The following is a 19,995-nucleotide window of genomic DNA, read 5'->3' on the forward strand; positions in this document are numbered from 1 at the left end:
TACCAGGAGTATCAAATTCCAGTCTTTGAATGACGCTGTGTCTGCATGTATGGATTACAATTATACACTTCAACAGTGTTTACCAATCTTGGTCCTGGGACATCAATGGTTACACATTGTAACTAATAGACAAGAAACATGATTTAACTAGTTAATTCATATATACAGAAATATCATGTTAAAAAACAGAACACTACACTTCCTATGCATCATGTAAATACTCTAACACTGGTTCATCTCAACATCTAATGCCCTTCATCTGCATTGATCTGATAAACACAGGATAGGTGGAGTATTTAATCACATTACACTTCATTTCAACCAGTAGAGAATGTGAAATGCTTTATTGAAAAGCTCATTATCCAAGTGTTATAAATACAAGTTTAATCTGTACTTCAATGCACATCTGTTGTGCATTATAAAAACAGAGGAAGAAAGAGGAGGTGGTGAGAGAGGTGTAAAAGACAGAAAGGGAAAGAGGTAAGCACATAGGAGCAGGGAAGGCAGCACATGATTAATGAATCACAGTGCTACATAAATATTCTCTCAGTTCATCACAATTACATAGTGTCTCTAGTCGACCCAAAGGTTCTTAAAAGCAAGTGAGGTGGTGATGACGGGACTGGGGGTTGGCATCCTCTCACATCAAAACATACCTGCAGACAAGAGACAGATGGTGAGAGAGAGAGCATGTTTAAACCTTGTGTTTTTATTTTTTATTCTAACATTGTTAGTCATCAATCAGGAGGTGAAATGCAAAACTGACCTGGGATCATTAACTCTGGGACTACTGCATCTCTATCTGTATTTCAATGTAAAGCATCTCTTTAATAATACTTCCTGTATAATATAAACTGACCTGGGATCATTAACTCTGGGACTACTGCATCTCTATCTGTATTTCAATGTAAAGAATCTCTTTAATAATACTTCCTGTTGACCTGACCAAGTGACCTCTCACCTCTGATCATGCTGTGCCCTCTATGTAGCCAGTTCAGATGCAGGAGGGGTTCACCGACACAGCTGATATAACCTAGAGGATTTAGGGAGAAGGGGAGAGAGGGATGAAGTGAAGGAGAGAGACTGTTATTGAGAAAATAAGGTAGTTAAAGCGACAGTGTTCACAGGAATCTGTGTGTGGCCTCACCTGGTGTCCACACCACACTAAGTGGTTGCAGAGGACTTTATGCTGAAAAACATGAACGGACACACGAGGACAAACAATATAGCGTAGTTATAGAAATAATGAAGTGTCTTACTATTCTCCATGGTTGGCCCTCTTGCCTATTCTTTGAAGGTGGAAGGAGCCACAGTTATACACCTGAGCCTGTTTACTGCACAACACAATCCATCAGATTGATACATGAGTGTGTAGGTGTGGGTTATAGGGTGTCTAATTGTTCTACATTTTTTCAATATGGGTGATTTAAAATAGCCTGTTTTTGTTTTTGTACAGAAATCACACCCTTACCTAAACAGCACCCTCACCTGAGAAGTAGAAATCAAAGGGAGAGAAACTGTGAATTGAATAACTGCAGTTGACATAGCTCAGTAAATGGAAGAATACTCTTATTGCAATGTGAATGGCTCTTAAAAGAGCCTTTGGTTGTGCATAGTGACGTCTATGGTGTTGCCAGGGAACAGCACCCTCTTTGAAGAAGTAGGAGGTGAAGATCTCCTGCACACGGATTGCCTCTCTTGCTGCGTTGTTGGACCCCATCCTTGAAACATCCTGCAGAGCAGCAGACTCCTCCTCTGGCACACGGCGGCGAGCTGCAGATCCCCTCCTGGTCCTCGTGTCCATCCTCATGAAGTTACGCAGGACACAGGTAGCCTTCACACACCTGAATTCCTCCAGGAGGCAGTCCCAGATGGCCCTGATCACCCAACCTTGCAGTGCCCTACACGGTAACTGTAGGCAATCGTTTTGAAGGAATCTCCAGTTACAAGGTATCTGTAGGAATATGGAAGACAATGTAATTATTAGACTGTTACATCACCAGGTCATTGTGGATTACTAAAGTATAATATCCCTGATAACAAATCATGATAACATTGGATTGATAGATGCATGGGCACACATATGTACATGTGTAGCATGTGACAATAACAGGATCATATCAAGGATGGCATCACAAATGAATACATAAATACCACTTGAAGCTTGATGATGAGTTTGAATCATTTGAATCAGCTGTGCAGTGTGAAGGCAAAAACAACAATGTGCCCCTCTGAGTCCCCAGGACTGAGAACCACTGCTCTTCATTGGGACCTCTTCATATGTAGACTGGCTTTCATAGAGCTCTTTATCTGAGGACAGAAATCCTCACAAGAAACAGACTTCATTATAGTCAGATTACACCACACTGAATATTATGTTACTATTATCTCCGTCCTCACTTCTAGGGACAGGAACTACACAAAAGTACCTGCCCTATCCAGAATAGCCTCCTCTCTCACTGACAGTTGGGGCTGCTATCCTTTCACCCTCTTCCATGGCTGTTAGCTAGCTACCTACAAATGCATTTGAAGTTTGCTTTTTACAGTGATAAATAGATAGCTAGCTAATATGAAGTTCGCTAGCTAAGTGAATTAAATATCACCAGCTACCTATCTATCTATACTGTATGTGAAGTTGGCTAGATCGCTAGCTCATTTAGCAGCTCATTTGAGTTAGCCTGCACTGTAGCTAGTTAGCTAATAATACATCGGTTTTTTTTACATTTTCATAATCTATTTACTTACTTACTTGAATAGGTTCTCCCAGCCATGTGGACAATTGGAAACAGGGCAGCAAAGTTTGTCACCAGAGCGTTTTAGAGGATATTACTATTGAACTATGTACCCATTTAATAACCAGACCTTCATACAAACTTGCTCTGCTGAATTCTTGACGGAGTCACAATGGGTGGCCTAAGAGGCATCTAGTCCATCTGCTGACTGGACGCAGTTCAGTAAAATGTACACTTTATCTTCAGACAACAAGTTAAAGTGTAGGAAGCATGAGTTTTTACTCAGCAGTGTAACAACACAGTGTGGTTAAAGACTTAGTAACTGAGTTCTAGTCACGATCTGGTTCCCTATAAGTACAAACAGTTATGTTTCTGTTTTAAATTTACAAAATTAAAAGGACATTTTAAATGTTTTCTTTACTCAAGTATGACAATTGGGTACTTTTTCCACCACTGTATTTTTATAAAGATCCCTTGCGTCATCCAGCCATTCCTCTGGGTAACCCCGCTGTCTGAAACACTCATCCAGCCATTCCTCTGAGTAACCCCGCTGTATGAAACACTCATCCAGCCATTCCTCTGGGTAACCCCGCTGTCTGAAACACTCATCCAGCAGTTCCTCTAGATAACCCCGCTGTCTGAAACACTCATCCAGCCATTCCTCTTGGTAACCCCGCTGTCTGAAACACTCATCCAGCCATTCCTCTGGGTAACCCCGCTGTCTGAAACACTCAACCAGCCATTCCTCTGGGTAACCCCGCTGTCTGAAACACTCATCCAGCCATTCCTCTGGGTAACCCCGCAGTCTGAAACACTCACCCAGCCATTCCTCTGGGTAACCCCGCTGTCTGAAACACTCATCCAGCCGTTCCTCTGGGTAACCCCGCTGTCTGAAACACTCATCCAGCCGTTCCTCTGGGTAACCCCGCTGTCTGAAACACTCATCCAGCCATTCCTCTGGGTAACCCCGCTGTCTGAAACACTCATCCAGCCATTCCTCTGGGTAACCCCGCTGTATGAAACACTCATCCAGCCGTTCCTCTGGGTAACCCCGCTGTCTGAAACACTCATCCAGCCATTCCTCTGGGTAACCCCGCTGTCTGAAACACTCATCCAGCAGTTCCTCTAGATAACCCCGCTGTCTGAAACACTCATCCAGCCATTCCTCTGGGTAACCCCGCTGTCTGAAACACTCATCCAGCCATTCCTCTGGGTAACCCCGCTGTCTGAAACACTCATCCAGCCATTCCTCTGGGTAACCCCGCTGTCTGAAACACTCATCCAGCCGTTCCTCTGGGTAACCCCGCTGTCTGAAACACTCATCCAGCCATTCCTCTGGGTAACCCCGCTGTCTGAAACACTCATCCAGCCATTCCTCTGGGTAACCCCGCTGTCTGTAACACTCATCCAGCCATTCCTCTGGGTAACCCCGCTGTCTGAAACACTCATCCAGCCATTCCTCTGGGTAACCCCGCTGTCTGAAACACTCATCCAGCCATTCCTCTGGGTAACCCCGCTGTCTGAAACACTCATCCAGCCATTCCTCTGGGTAACCCCGCTGTCTGAAACACTCATCCAGCCATTCCTCTGGGTAACCCCGCTGTCTGAAACACTCATCCAGCCATTCCTCTGGGTAACCCCGCTGTCTGAAACACTCATCCAGCCATTCCTCTGGGTAACCCCGCTGTCTGAAACACTCAGACAGCCATTCCTCTGGGTAACCCCGCTGTCTGAAAACACTCAGACAGCCATTCCTCTGGGTAACCCCGCTGTCTGAAAACACTCAGACAGCCATTCCTCTGGGTAACCCCGCTGTCTGAAACACTCATCCAGCCATTCCTCTGGGTAACCCCGCTGTCTGAAACACTCATCCAGCCATTCCTCTGGGTAACCCCGCTGTCTGAAACACTCATCCAGCCATTCCTCTGGGTAACCCCGCTGTCTGAAACACTCAGACAGTCAGCTTGTTTGTCATAGTCACTCTGTGTACTACAAATCCTGTGTATGCGACTTTATTGGTTGATGGTGAGGATCTCTTTTAGGGGTGTAGGGTGGAAGCTGTCTACGTGTAACAGGGAAGTCCTGTCCATCGGCTTCCTGTATAGGTCTGTGCTAAAACCACCCCCCTCCCTCTTAGTCAAAATGTCCAGATAACTTGTTTCATGCACATGGAAGGTGAGGGTGAATTTCAGATGTTTACTGCTTGTATTGATGAAGGAGTGGAATCGATGAAGTTCCTCTGCTGTCCCCTGGAATAGATGGAACACGTCATCAATGAAGACTTTTTCAGAGCCTGATGAGGTGCTAGAATGGATTGTTAGGGCTGACAATCACATTTAACCATTTTAAATGTCAACTTCAATGGGCTAGGGACGTCCCAAGGATGTATCTCTACCTGAAAATACATGATCTAAGTGATTGATCGTTGGTATTCAGCAGTCATAAAGCCTTATTTACTTTAATGAACTACTAAAATAGTGATTTTGTCAGACAGCATAGACAGCAGCTCTACACTTTATTGACTGACTGATCCATTCATCCTTCCATCCCTCCTCAGCCTTCCTCTCCTCTGAAGACCCAGTGAGGGTGGAGCTCAGTCAGAGAGCTGTTGAGGGACTGGTTAGGAAGAACACTTCTACAGCCAGAGAGGTGAGAGGTCACACATGGTTTAGATGGTAAATATTTATGTCCCCTTAGCGGTTCATCACGTCAGCAAAAGGGAATATGTTCCATCATCTATGTTTATTTACATTAGTGCAAATTGTTCACTGATATTGGTATAATTTCTCACCCCTTTTGGCTGTATGAAGTTAATTTCCCCTCAGACACACACATTTGTTCTTTGATATTATGAAGGTCATTTGTGTCAAATGTACTTTTCCCCACTCATTCACCCCATCTCTTTACATTGCTTATGCATATTCAGTGGCCTGACTGCATCCAGACTATCAAAGGCCCATCCTGGTAGATCTGAACCTAATGCAGCTTGGAGTGATCGGTTGACAGAAGTCATTTAGGTGCCAGGTGTAACTGAGGCCATAGATGCTCCATATCCATTACTTTGAGTGTTTTATATAATATGACTAAATGTGTTTCTGTGTTGCAGGGACAGTCAATAAATGGAACAGCAAGGCCACAGAACATGACATAAGCAGAGCTGTGGGAGACCACCTCAAGCCCCTGGTAGAGCCGGGGGTGGTGTTTACCACTCCACCACGCCTTCAGCAGGCTGAAAAAGTGGGATTGATCTGGTTGATCCATTTGTTTGTTTCGGTTTGCAGTAGTTGAATCCTTTGACGTATTGTTTAATTAAACATTTATCTTCAACAAATGCACTGGGTTGGTTGAAAAGTGATACTAAACGTACATACCAGCACTATTTTGACATAGTGGGAGATATACTGAATTTATACTTTTTTCATAATAAGATGGACCAAGATATGTATTGGTTTTCCAAGAGTCTGTTGATTGTCAGTCATTGGGTTAATTTCTTTTGCAATATGTTCAAATCAAGCTTTATTTATACAGCACATTTCAGACATGGATGCTTCACAGGAAAAAAAATTAAACAATGAAAATAAACAGAAATATTTACCACAACAAACAGAAGATTAACAACTGAAAGACAGATTAGCATTCTAAGGAAAATCCATTGATTAAAATATTAATTGGATGCAACATCCAACCCAAAATATAAGCTTGTTTTATAGGAGGGGCTCTGAAATACACTATGGGGGTGTCCACTGGAAGTTGACTAGTAACAACAACTGGGACCTAAAAGACACCCACCATGAGACCCACTAAATCTGCCCAAGAAGAGGAAAACAAAAGAAAAACCCACACCAAACTTAAAGACAGGAAGCAAACCAAAAAGGTGGAGCAACTAAAGGTGTTGACTCTCCACATGTATCAAGACAACTGGAGCACTGGGCCAGACACTCTTAAATAGAACCTGGACCAGCTCAGGTGAAACACCTTCCCACTAACGAGATGGACAAGCCAGCACAGGTGTAACACATACTGACTAACGAGGTGACACCAATCAGTGCGTCCTACGTGCTAACGAGCTAGACGGGCTAACCAGCTAGACGTGCTAACGAGCTAGACGTGCTAACGAGCTAGACGTGCTGACGAGCTAGACGTGCTAACGAGCTAGACGCGCTAACGAGCTAGACGTGCTAACGAGCTAGACGTGCTAACGAGCTAGACGTGCTAACGAGCTAGACGTGCTAAAGTCCAACCTCAAAACATAAATGGAAAAACCAAAGCCTGTAACACCTTAAGACAACAAATATATCCTATATTTTTGTTGGAAAAGTTTGCTCACCACCAACAGAAAAAAACTTCCATTTCACATTATAATCAATTACAATGCTTCACCTTCTACAATATAAACATGGTGTCTACTGGCTGTCAACAATTAAAATCAAGAAAAAAACACGTATTTCTAAATAATAATATACAATAGGATTATTTGTTTCTCCTTTTTCTTTCTATAGAATCCTAAAACTCACTAGCTTCTAGAACTCTCGTCTTCCTAAAACTCACTAGCTTCTAGAACTCTCGTCTTCCTAAATCCCACTAGCTTCTAGAACTCTCGTCTTCCTAAATCCCACTAGCTTCTAGAACTCTCGTCTTCCTAAATCCCACTAGCTTCTAGAACTCTCGTCTTCCTAAAACTCACTAGCTTCTAGAACTCTCGTCTTCCTAAAACTCACTAGCTTCTAGAACTCTCGTCTTCCTAAATCCCACTAGCTTCTAGAACTCTCGTCTTCCTAAAACTCACTAGCTTCTAGAACTCTCGTCTTCCTAAAACTCACTAGCTTCTAGAACTCTCGTCTTCCTAAAACTCACTAGCTTCTAGAACTCTCGTCCCCTTGGAACGAGCCCAAACAAAACTCATCTCCAATACGGAAAAACGTGCAGTCAAAATACATTGTGATCCATGGCAACGCACTAGCTAAACACAAAACTTTTTAACTGCCCACCCTTGAGACAATCAGCAACCAAGTTGTCCTCACCACAGACATGTCTGATTTCAAGAGGAAACTCCTTAATATCCGTAGTAACTTTCCACCTCATTGCAGAGCTTCTCTCTCTTTTCAGTGTTCACTAGATAGGCATGTTGTTGGATCGGGGCCCAGTCCCCAATGTCATGTTCTAGTACATTTGGGTTGGCACATCTGAGAATGAACCCTGATATTTTAAAAGCAGGGCAACAATGTCAATATAATTGTACCAAAAATTGTCAGTTGGTTGCATTAATAAATATCATCAATAAATCGATTACTAAATCTGATCATGAAATGTAAATATGAAATATTTGTTTGCATAGTCATATTTTCAACGTCTTATCAATGACATGTTGCTAGGTGGGATATCCCCAATGTCAAAACACAGTTTTAATGTGTCCTAATCAATAACCAATAAGCAGAAACAGTTGGGATATATTGAAAACCTAAACATAACATGTGCTATATACACAAACATCTGCCACAATAATCATATTACTTAAACAAGCACCTTATAAACTGCACAAGCACCAAAAACACTGTTGTTTTGACAAGTAGCAATAAATCACTGATATCGATTAGGGGGGAAATCAGGTTGTTCGTGCTGTTGAAACTAACACAACTAAAAAAACACATGGAAATGGGAGATATATTTTACCTCTCTGGTTAGAGGACAACCTGCAGAAGACAGTCAGCTACATTTTGGAGTGATGCATTTAAATGTAGGGGTCGCTAAACAAAGGAACACAACACTTATTTGTCATAACTCATCGATATCATGTTAAAATCATTTGTGTGACAGGAGGGCGATGAAGTTGCAAGTCCTGTTAAAACGAACAGCTCAAAAAGCACACGGAATCTGGGAATAATGTGTACATCCCTGGTTAGAGGACAACTTGTAGAAAGCAGCTAGCTACATTTTGAAGTGTTGCATTTTGATTCAAGTGCGTCACCAACGTGGTAAGTGTAACACAGCTCTTTTTTTGTTAGTCACTTTTTGTTAAATCACATAAATAGTACTCTTCCATTTCAGAGTCTGGATTTTCCCCCTGAAACTAAAATCAATAGAACAAATATAATATAATATTTAGGCAAATATTTAGGGTTCTACATTGTGACATCATTAAAATACTCCTACTACAATGTTAAAACATTCTACATTGTGACATAATTTCATTGATATCATGAAACAACTCCTTCATGTATTTTCTGATGTTTAATCAGAGATCTGTTATCAGAGTATCTCTTCCCACATTGATCACAGCTAGGAGATTTCTCTCCTGTGTGTGTTCTCTGATGTGATACTAGGCTGGTTAGCCAAGAAAATCTTGTCCCACATTGACTACAGCTATATTGTTTCTCTCCTGTGTGTGTTCTCTGGTGTATAGTGAGATAGCTAGACGTAGAAAAACTCTTCCCACATTGAGTACAGCTATAAGGTTTCTCTCCTGTGTGTGTTCTCTGGTGTATAGTGAGATAGCTAGACGTAGAAAAACTCTTCCCACATTGAGTACAGCTATATGGTTTCTCTCCTGTATGAGTTCTCTGGTGTTTAGTGAGATAGCTAGACGTAGAAAAACTCTTCCCACATTGAGTACAGCTATATGGTTTCTCTCCTGTGTGTTATCTGGTGTATAGTGAGATCGCTAGACGTAGAAAAACTCTTCCCACATTGAGTACAGCTATAAGGTTTCTCTCCTGTGTGTGTTTTCTGGTGCTTCTTCATATTGTGTGAAGTTGAGAATATTTTTCCACAATCTGAACAGTGGAAAGATTTCTCTCCTGTGTGTGTTTTCTGGTGTAGAGTCAGAGAGCCAGATGCAGCAAAACTCTTCCCACATTGGTTACAGCTATAAGGTTTCTCTCCTGTGTGTGTTCTCTGGTGTAATATCAGGCTGTCTGACCGAGTAAAACTCTTCCCACATTGATTACAGCTATAAGGTTTCTCTCCTGTGTGTACTCGCTGGTGTTTAGTCAGATGGCAAGATGAAATATAAGTCTTCCCACATTGATCACAGCTATAAGGTTTCTCTCCTGTGTGTGTTCTCTGGTGTACTTTTAGTGCTTTTAAACTTGAGTAACTCTTCCCACAATCAAAACAGTGGTGAGATTTCTCTCCTGTGTGTGTTCGCTGGTGTATTTTAAGTTCTGATGAAGATTTGCAATGTTTTCCACAGTCAGAGCAGCAGATAGATTTCTTCCCTGTGGGTCTCTGCTGGTGTTTCTTGAGGTGATAGAATCTGGACAGACTCTTCTCTGACTCGTCAGCATCATGATGTTGAGGCTCCCCAGAGGATCCATGATAGTCACGTCTCTCTCCTGTGTGAACAAGTCAGACAGATAGTTAAAGGCTCACAACAGCAGAAATCCACTGAAAAAGGTGATGCCAACAGCGTAGCCATGATACTGTACAACAATTGACGTCTGTAATGAATGTTAAAATGACTTGACAATTGTCTTAAGACAGTCAAGTGAGCAACAATAGTCATATTTAGTCTTGTTTTCACATTAGTAGTAACTAGAAATAAGTAAAAGGTGTTGAACTCCTAAGCAGTGTGCCAGGCGACTTTTGTTCTCAAATATAGGCACCTTTCTGTGTTTGCTAAAATTGCGACAAGGGCGATGCGCATGCAATTTGATTGCAGAAACACCTCCCTGCTAATGCAGAAACCGCTAGTTATGGATGTAGTATATCTGCCTGGAGCAAAAATGGTGAGCAAGTGGCCTAAGCTGTGCCATTAGAGATTCTGGGTTCGAGTCCAAGCTCTGTTGCAGCCGGCCGCGACCGGGAGGCCCATGGGGCGACGCACAATTGGCCCAGCGTCGTCCGGGTTAGGGGAGGGTTTGGCCGGCAGGGATATCCTTGTCTCATCGCGCACTAGCGACTCATGTGTCGGGCCGGGCGCAGTGCACACTGACCAGGTCGCCAGGTGTACGGTGTTTCCTCCGACACATTGGTGCTGCTGGCTTCCGGGTTGGATGGGCATTGTGTCAAGAAGTAGCGCGGCTAGGTTGGGTTGTGTTTCGGAGGACGCATGGCTCTCGACCTTCGCCTCTCCAGAGTCCGTATGGGAGTTGCAGCAATGAGACAAGACTATGTACCAATTGGGGAGAAAAAAGGGGTGAAAAAAAAAATATATTTAACAAATGGTGAGCAAAGATTAGTTTTCACAATGTATTCTGAATATTACAGCACTAGATCAGGAGTGTTACTCAAGGAAACTCACATTAAGCTCTGTGTCTATTCACTAATTCACCACCGTGGGGGAAACTCAGGGGAGTTCTCATAGGCTGACAGCAAAAATAGCCTCCATTTCCAGGTTGATTATGATTATTATTATTATCATTTGACACTACTTTGGATTATCATTGTAAGGCTCGTTTGAATGTCCTGATTTAATATAATATTTGTGTTATTGTCAAATGTACTACTTTATATTTAAAAACGACTTCAACCAGTAAAATGCTCATTGGCTAGTTTTCCATCAGCCTGACATCAGCCTGACAATGAGGTTTTGTCCACTAAGTGTATGCCAAAATGGTCTATAATCTCACCTAACAATAACATAGACCTACTGTAGGACCCATAACTTCACCTAACAATAACATAGACCTAGGACTATAAATCATTTAATATTTTAGGTGAAACAAGGAGACTAAAATGTCTTTGTCATGACAATTCATAACCTGATCACCAGATAATTTTGTGAATAATCCCACTAGGCTACTCTGTAATGTGTTGTCATTCTAAATGTCCTGAATAAAGGAAAATAGCTCTGTGTGTTGTACAATAGCCTATCCATCAAGGAACAGTTCTCTACACATTATGAGCTAAGTATCTCCGTTTCCAAACGGACTAACGAGACCCTACTGTAAATCAAGTAGACAATAACACATTATAAATATCGATTTGTTTGGGATGTTGGATCCAACGTGGAGCACGGCATAACTGTCTTTACCGGTGTAATGAATGAAGAACTACGTTTGACTGGCATGCAGAAAATGATTTCCTGGATCAGCTGATGATAGTTGAACATGTGACTGTAACTAAACAGCTACAGTATTAAGTATTATGTGTAATTATTGAAGAACCGCATTAATGACAGTATCCATTTGGGAGTTGTCAATAAAGTTAAGGTGACTCTCGGTTAGAACCATTGGATTTAGTAAACTGAAATGATTTAGGATTTCTGTGCCCATGAAAACTGTTTTCCCAGCGTAACATAAGGAGACACTAAATGTTACGTAGTTAGAGAGCATTTCGGAGATCTGAATATACAAAACAACTGTCCGACAGCAAGATCCAGTATTTAAGTTAAAGTTCATCATATGACAAGCATAACGTTATGACTATAACTACTGTTCCCTGAAGGAGGGAAACTAGGTACAACATACTATTAAATCCACACGTTATGACTATAACTACTGTTCCCTGAAGGAGGGAAACTAGGTACAACATACTATTAAATCCACTGGCTTACTGGTGTTCTTCCATGCCGTCCATGGGAGGGGTGCGTCACTTGAGTGGGTTGAGTCACTGACGTTGTCTTCCTGTCTGGGTTGGCGCCCCCCCTTGGGCTGTGCCGTGGCGGAGATCTTTGTGGGCTATACTCGGCCTTGTCCCGGGATGGTATGTTGGTGGTTGGAGATATCCCTCCAGTGGTGTGGAGGCTGCGCTTTGGCAAAGTGGGAGGGGTAATATCCTACCTGTTTGGCCCTGTCCGGGGGTTTCATCAGATGGGGCCACAGTGTCTCCTGACCCCTCCTGTCTCAGCCTCCAGTATTTATGCTGCAGTAGTTTATGTGTCGGGGGGCTAGGGTCAGTCTGTCACATCTGGAGTATTTCTCGTCTTTTCCGGTGTCCTGTGTGAATTTAAATATGCTCTCTCTAATTCTCAGAGGACCTGAGCCCTAGGACCATGCCTCAGGACTACCTGGCTTGATGACTCCTTGCTGTCCCCAGTTCACCTGGCCGTGCTGCTGCTCCAGTTCAAACTATTCTGCCTGCAGCTATGGAACCCTGACCTGTTCACCGGAGGTGCTACCTGTCAAAGACCTGTTGTTTTCAACACTCTAGAGAGCAGGAGCGGTAGAGATACTCTCAAAGATCGGCTATGAAAAAGCCAACTGACACTTACTCTTGTGTTACTGACTTGTTGCACCCTCGACAACTACTATGATTATTATTATTTGACCATGCTGGTCATTTATGAACATTTGAACATCTTGGCCATGTGCTGTTATAATCTCCACCCGGCACAGCCAGAAGAGGACTGGCCACCCCTCATAGCCTGGTTCCTCTCTAGGTTTCTTCCTAGGTTTTGGCCTTTCTCTGGAGTTTTTGCTAGCCACCGTGCTTCTACACCTGCATTGCTTGCTGTTTGAGGTTTTAGGCTGGGTTTCTGTACAGCACTTTGTGATATCAGCTGATGTAAGAAATACATTTGATTTGATTTGTGACTATAATTACTGTTCCCTGAAGGAGGGAAACTAGGTACAACATACTATTAAATCCACACCTCGCTGGAAGCCCCGCATTCCACAGGTGATGAGCGTGAGACTCGGATATATTCCTTAACCTGTTAGGGCTAGGGGGCAGTATTGACACGGCTGGATAAAAAACATACCCGATTTAATCTGGTTACCACTCCTACCCAGTAACTAGAATATGCATATACTTATTACATATGGATAGAAAACACCCTACATTTTCTAAAACTGTTTGAATGGTGTCTGTGAGTATAACAGAACTCAAATGGCAGGTCAAAACCTGAGAGATTCCTTTACAGGAAGTGGCCTGTCTGACCATTTCTTGAACTTCTTTTCCATCTCTATCATTTACTAAGGATCTCTGCTCTAACGTGACACTTCCCACGTCGTCCATAGGCGCTCAGAGCCCGGGAAAAAACAGAATGTCGTCATTCCAGCCCCAGGCTGAAACACATTATCGCCTTTCTCAAGTGGCCGATCAAGGGACACTGGGCTTATGCGCGTGACCCGACCGCCCCCGCCTTTGGGATTTTTTCCTCTGTTTGCCGAAAAGGAGATTCCCTGTCGGAATATTATCGCTTTTCTATGAGAAAAATGGCGTAAAAATTGATTTTAAACAGCGGTTGACATGCTTCGAAGTACGGTAATGGAATATTTAGAATTTTATTGTCACGAATTGCGCCATGCGCGCGACACTTCTTTACTATTTCGGATAGTGTCTGGAACGCACGAACAAAACGCCGCTATTCGGATATAACGATGGATTATTTTGGACCAAACCAACATTTGTTATTGAAGTAGCAGTCCTGGGTGTGCATTCTGACGAAGACAACAAAAGGTAATCAAACTTTTATAATAGTAAATATGATTATGGTGAGTGCTAAACTTGCCGGGTGTCTAAATAGCGAGCCCGTGATGCCTGGGCTATGTACTTAGAATATTGCAAAATGTGCTTTCACCAAAAAGCTATTTTAAAATCGGACATATCGAGTGCATAGAGGAGGTCTGTATCTATAATTATTAAAATAATTGTTATGCTTTTTGTGAACGTTTATCGTGAGTAATTTAGTAAAATGTTAGCGAATTCCCCGGAAGTTTGCGGGGGGTATGCTAGTTCTGAACGTCACATGCTAATGTAAAAAGCTGGTTTTTGATATAAATATGAACTTGATTGAACAAAACATGCATGTATTGTATAACATAATGTCCTAGGGTTGTCATCTGATGACGATCATCAAAGGTGAGTGCTGCATTTAGCTGTCTTCTGGGTTTTGGTGACATTATATGCTGGCTTGAAAAATGGGTGTCTGATTATTTCTGGCTTGGTACTCTGCTGACATAATCTAATGTTTTGCTTTCGTTGTAAAGCCTTTTTGAAATCGGACAGTGTGGTTAGATTAACGAGAGTCTTGTCTTTAAATAGCTGTAAAATAGTCATATGTTTGAGAAATTGAAGTAATAGGATTTTTAAGGTTTTGAAAATCGCGCCACAGGCTGCCAGTGGCTGTTACGTAGCGTCCCACCTAGCCCATAGAGGTTAAATGATTTAATCCTTAAATGTAATACCTCACTTCACCGACCCAGGAAGTGGAGGAGCCAAACAGGTGTTGTAACTCGTTCATAACTGGCACGCAGATCGGTAGAAATGGTAAGATAAATTGGCACTTCAAACGGAAATGGAAAAAGTTTGCCTATTTTACCGGAAACTTCAGGAGCATAACGTCAGAATTAACGAAGGCCAGCAGCAGGTGGGGAATTGGTTATTTTCTTCTGGTTATATTGACCTCTGGCTTCCTCAAGTAATTTGTTTGTGTTAATTATTTAATCAAATGCTTGAAGCATCAGTTCAATTCAAGTTCTGCACATACAGTTGATTTTATTAAACACATGGGGTGTGTCTATATGAACAAATACACGTCATAAAATGTCAACCAATCAATTGGTAGAAAGAATACAGTAGGTTGTATCTCTCTAGGTCATGCCAGTAGGTTACAGTAGGTTGTATCTCTCTAGGTCATGCCAGTAGGTTACAGTAGGTTGTAACGCTCTAGGTCATGCCAGTAGGTTACAGTAGGTTGTAACTCTCTAGGTCATGCCAGTAGGCTACAGTAGGTTGTATCTCTCTAGGTCATGCCAGTAGGTTACAGTAGGTTGTAACTCTCTAGGTCATGCCAGTAGGCTACAGTAGGTTGTATCTCTCTAGGTCATGCCAGTAGGTTACAGTAGGTTGAACCTCTCTAGGTCATGCCAGTAGGTTACAGTAGGTTGTATCTCTCTAGGTCATGCCAGTAGGTTACAGTAGGTTGTAACTCTCTAGGTCATGCCAGTAGGTTACAGTAGGTTGAACCTCTCTAGGTCATGCCAGTAGGTTACAGTAGGTTGTATCTCTCTAGGTCATGCCAGTAGGTTACAGTAGGTTGTATCTCTCTAGGTCATGCCAGTAGGTTACAGTAGGTTGTACCTCTCTAGGTCATGCCAGTAGGTTACAGTAGGTTGTACCTCTCTAGGTCATGCCAGTAGGTTACAGTAGGTTGTACCTCTCTAGATCATGCCAGTAGGTTACAGTAGGTTGTAACTGTCTAGGTCATGCCAGTAGGTTGTATCTCTCTAGGTCATGCCAGTAGGTTACAGTAGGTTGTAACTCTCTAGGTCATGCCAATAGGCTACAGTAGGTTGTATCTCTGTAGGTCATGCCAGTAGGTTGTATCTCTCTAGGTCATGTCAGTAGGTTGTATCTCTCTAGGTCATGCCAGTAGGTTACAGTAGGTTGTATCTCTCTAGGTCATGCCAGTAGGCTACAGTAGGTTGTATCTCTCTAGGTCATGCCAGTAGGCTACAGTAAGTTGTAACTCTCTAGGTCATGCCAGTAGGTTACAGTAGGTTGTAACTCTCTAGGTCATGCCAGTAGGTTACAGTAGGTTGTAACTCTCTAGGTCATGCCAGTAGGTTGTATCTCTCTAGGTCATGCCAGTAGGTTACAGTAGGTTGTATCTCTGTAGGTCATGCCAGTAGGCTACAGTAGGTTGTATCTCTCTAGGTCATGCCAGTAGGCTACAGTAGGTTGTATCTCTCTAGGTCATGCCAGTAGGTTACAGTAGGTTGTATCTCTCTAGGTCATGCCAGTAGGTTGTATCTCTCTAGGTCATGCCAGTAGGATACAGTAGGTTGTAACTCTCTAGGTCATGCCAGTAGGTTACAGTAGGTTGTATCTCTCTAGGTCATGCCAGTAGGTTACAGTAGGTTGTAACTCTCTAGGTCATGCCAGTAGGTTGTATCTCTCTAGGTCATGCCAGTAGGTTACAGTAGGTTGTAACTCTCTAGGTCATGCCAGTAGGTTACAGTAGGTTGTATCTCTCTAGGTCATGCCAGTAGGTTGTAACTCTCTAGGTCATGCCAGTAGGCTCCAGTAGGTTGTATCTCTCTAGGTCATGCCAGTAGGTTACAGTAGGTTGTATCTCTCTAGGTCATGCCAGTAGGTTGTATCTCTCTAGGTCATGCCAGTAGGCTACAGTAGGTTGTATCTCTCTAGGTCATGCCAGTAGGTTACAGTAGGTTGTAACTCTCTAGGTCATGCCAGTAGGTTACAGTAGGTTGTATCTCTCTAGGTCATGCCAGTAGGTTACAGTAGGTTGTATCTCTCTAGGTCATGCCAGTAGGTTACAGTAGGTTGTACCTCTCTAGGTCATGCCAGTAGGTTGTAACTCTCTAGGTCATGCCAGTAGGCTCCAGTAGGTTGGGTCTCTCTAGGTCATGCCAGTAGGCTACAGTATGTTGTAACTCTCTAGGTCATGCCAGTAGGTTACAGTAGGTTGTACCTCTCTAGGTCATGCCAGTAGGCTACAGTAGGTTGTATCCAAGTGGAAACAATTATCAACCCAATGTGGAAAGTGTTGAATTTGGTCAACAACAAAATGAATGGCTTATTTGCTACGTGAGGTTTACTTGATCTAACAGAAGTTTCGTAATGATTAAGTTGTTACGTGGACACGTGACATACCGACAACTTTGATAAAAACACTATAGGAGTTGTCTCCAGATCTCTATGCATATTCATGCTAGTAGCTTAGCATCTCTCTCCATTGAATACAGGCGGTTGACGTCAACAACCCTCATAGAATATAAACAATAGATTACAATAATAAGATGTATCCACCAATCCAAAGACAGGATAGGTGGGAGATAGACAACCCACAGTGCAGCTTTGTGGACAACGACTCCCCTTGTCAGGACGGAGAGACATCTTGTCAGTATATCCATAATGTTTGGTGTAGCCAACCCAACTCTCACATGGCTCTATTGGGGGTCACGGTGTGTAGTAAAACATCACTACATTAAAAACACTACATGCCGTGGCCCCCAGTCTGCGGTCAGCAGATAGACCCTCCTCAAATATATATGTTAAGTCACTTTTTGGAAACGGAACGGAGAAAACAAGGGGTAGCTTGTCTCTACGTCGTCTGATTCTAGACATATCAGTCATCATCCCAGGGCCCTCCGTTGAAGAGGTATTGACGAGCCAACTCCGAATATCCAAAGTTAAAAACTAATTGAAGGCGGTACTTACTGGTGTTAATCAGATCTCCTATCTCCTCCTCTTCATCTTCATCTTCATCTTTCAATGTGACAGTAATCTCTCCTTCCTTCTTCACTCCAAAAACTGCATCTTCCTCCTCCTTCACTCTTAACACGTCTTCCTCTTCTTTCACTGTAATGTCTTTCTCTTCTTCTTTCACGGTAACAGCCTCACCCTCTACTTGGTTTTGTATTGAAACAGCCTCCTCTTCCTCCTCCTCTTTGACGAGAGCTTCTTTCTCCGTCCAGCAGACCTCCTCTTCTTTAGCAGGAGGAGAGTAGCTTAGTGAACGCATGGTCGGAGATGTTAGCTAGCTAGGCTAATGCTAACTTAACCAGCCCGCTAGCTGACTAATAACAACAACACCGTAAATATGAAATTAAATCGGATAACTAACTAGACGACAGAAGTGGGTTTAAAACACAGTGGCTAATATACACTAAAGCATCTAAAGAGCTTTATTGTTCGGCTATTTTGTCTAGCAAGCTACCGTGGTGTCTGACTAACTGTTGTTGCTGTTGAAAGAAGCGTTCCGTCCACTACATTATACGTCACACCAACAGCATTACCTTAAATTCCCACACCGCCATCTGCTGACTGGAGTGGGTAACGCAGTTGAGTAAAATGATTATTTTATTGTCAGACAAAAAGTTAAAGTGTAGGAAGCATGAGTTTTTACTCGCCAGTGTAACAACACAGTGTGGTTAAAGACTTAGTAGCCTAGTTGTAGTCACGATATGGTTACCTATAAGTACAAACAGCTATGTTTTTGCATTATTACAAAGTGATTAACTTATTTCGGGAAATCTTCTAAACTACCCACAATGCACTATTTCCCAACGTCATATGTATTATCAACTCTATGCTACCGAGTTTGTATGCCAGTGTAACGGTGTAATGAAGTTACATTTAAAAAAAAATGTATTTAACCTTTATTTAAACAGGCAAGCCAGCTAAGGACAAATTCTTATTTACAATGACGGCCAAACCCCTGCCAAACCCTAACCCATGTTTCCTGAAGCACCTCCCACAAATTGGATTGGATTGATGGGCACTTCTTACGTATCATATGGTCAAGCTGCTCCCACAACAGCTCAATAGGGTTGAGATCCAGTGACTGTGCTGACCACTCCATTATAGACAGAATACCAGCTGAATGCTTCTTCCCTAAATGGAGCTGTGCTTTGGGTCATTGTCCTGGTGTAGGAGGAAGTTGGCTCCAATTAAGCGCCGTCCACAGGGTATGGCATGGCTTTGCAAAATGGAGTGATAGCCTTCCTTCTTCAAGATCCCTTTTACCCTGTATAAATCTCCCACTTTACCACCACCAAAGCACCCCAGACCATCACATTGCCTCCACCATGCTTGACAGAAGGCGTCAAGCACTTCTCCAGCATCTTTTCATTTTTTCTGGAACTCACGAATGTTCTTGTTTGTGATCCGAACACCTCAAACTTAGATTCGTCTGTCCATAACACTTTTTTCCAATCTTCCTCTGCCCAATGTCTGTGTTAGTTTGCCCATCTTAATCTTTTCCTTTTTTTAAACGGTCTGAGATATGGATTTTTCTTTGCAACTCTGCCTAGAAGGCCAACATCCCGGAGTCGCCTCTTCACTGTTGACGTTTAGACTGGTGTTTTGCAGGTACTATTTGATAAAGCTTCCAGTTGAAAACTTGTGAGGCGTCTGTTTCTCAAATTAGACACTAATGTACTTGTCCTCTTGCTCAGTTATGCACTGGGGCCTCCTTCCATTCTGGTTAGGCCAGTTTGCGCTGTTCTGTGTAGGGAGTAGTACACAGCATTGTACGAGATCTTCAGTTTCTTGGCAATTTTTCGCATGGAATAGCCTTAATTTCTCAGAAATAGAGTAGACTAACAATTTTCAGAAGAAAATGATTTGTTTCTGGCCATTTTGAGCCTGTAATCGAACTCACAAATGCTGATGCTCCAGATACTCAACTAGTCTAAAGAAGGCCAGTTTTATTGCTTCATTAATCAGAACAACAGTTTTCAGCTGTGCTAACATAATTACAAAAGGGTTTTCTAATGATCAATTAGCCTTTTAAAATGATAAACTTGGAGATTAGGAAATAATATGTTATGTTTTACTAGTACCTCAGCCAGCATTGTGAATGGTTAGGAAATAATATGTCATGTTTTACTAGTACCTCAGCCAGCATTGTGAA

At 42.5% G+C, this 19,995-nt stretch overlaps 1 protein-coding gene and 1 long non-coding RNA gene across 2 annotated transcripts in view; both read right to left on the bottom strand.

Annotated features, from left to right (window-relative positions):
- The window catches only part of LOC145877365 (uncharacterized), a 446,358-nt gene that overhangs the window by 212,175 nt on the left and 214,188 nt on the right, over positions 1-19,995 (bottom strand). The gene's annotated exons all lie outside the window — the stretch shown is intronic.
- LOC145877369 (uncharacterized) lies at positions 7,532-18,318 on the bottom strand. The gene is made up of 2 exons (XM_082972682.1): positions 17,799-18,318; positions 7,532-10,063 (listed from the first exon to the last, which is right to left on the bottom strand). The coding sequence occupies exons 1-2, from the start codon at positions 18,100-18,102 to the stop codon at positions 9,345-9,347; spliced, it is 1,023 nt and encodes a 340-aa protein (XP_082828808.1). The 5' UTR covers positions 18,103-18,318; the 3' UTR covers positions 7,532-9,344.

This window comes from Salmo salar, unplaced genomic scaffold (assembly GCF_965601325.2).
Source record: "Salmo salar unplaced genomic scaffold, fSalSal1 ptg000974l, whole genome shotgun sequence".
Taxonomy (NCBI): Eukaryota; Metazoa; Chordata; class Actinopteri; order Salmoniformes; family Salmonidae; genus Salmo; species Salmo salar.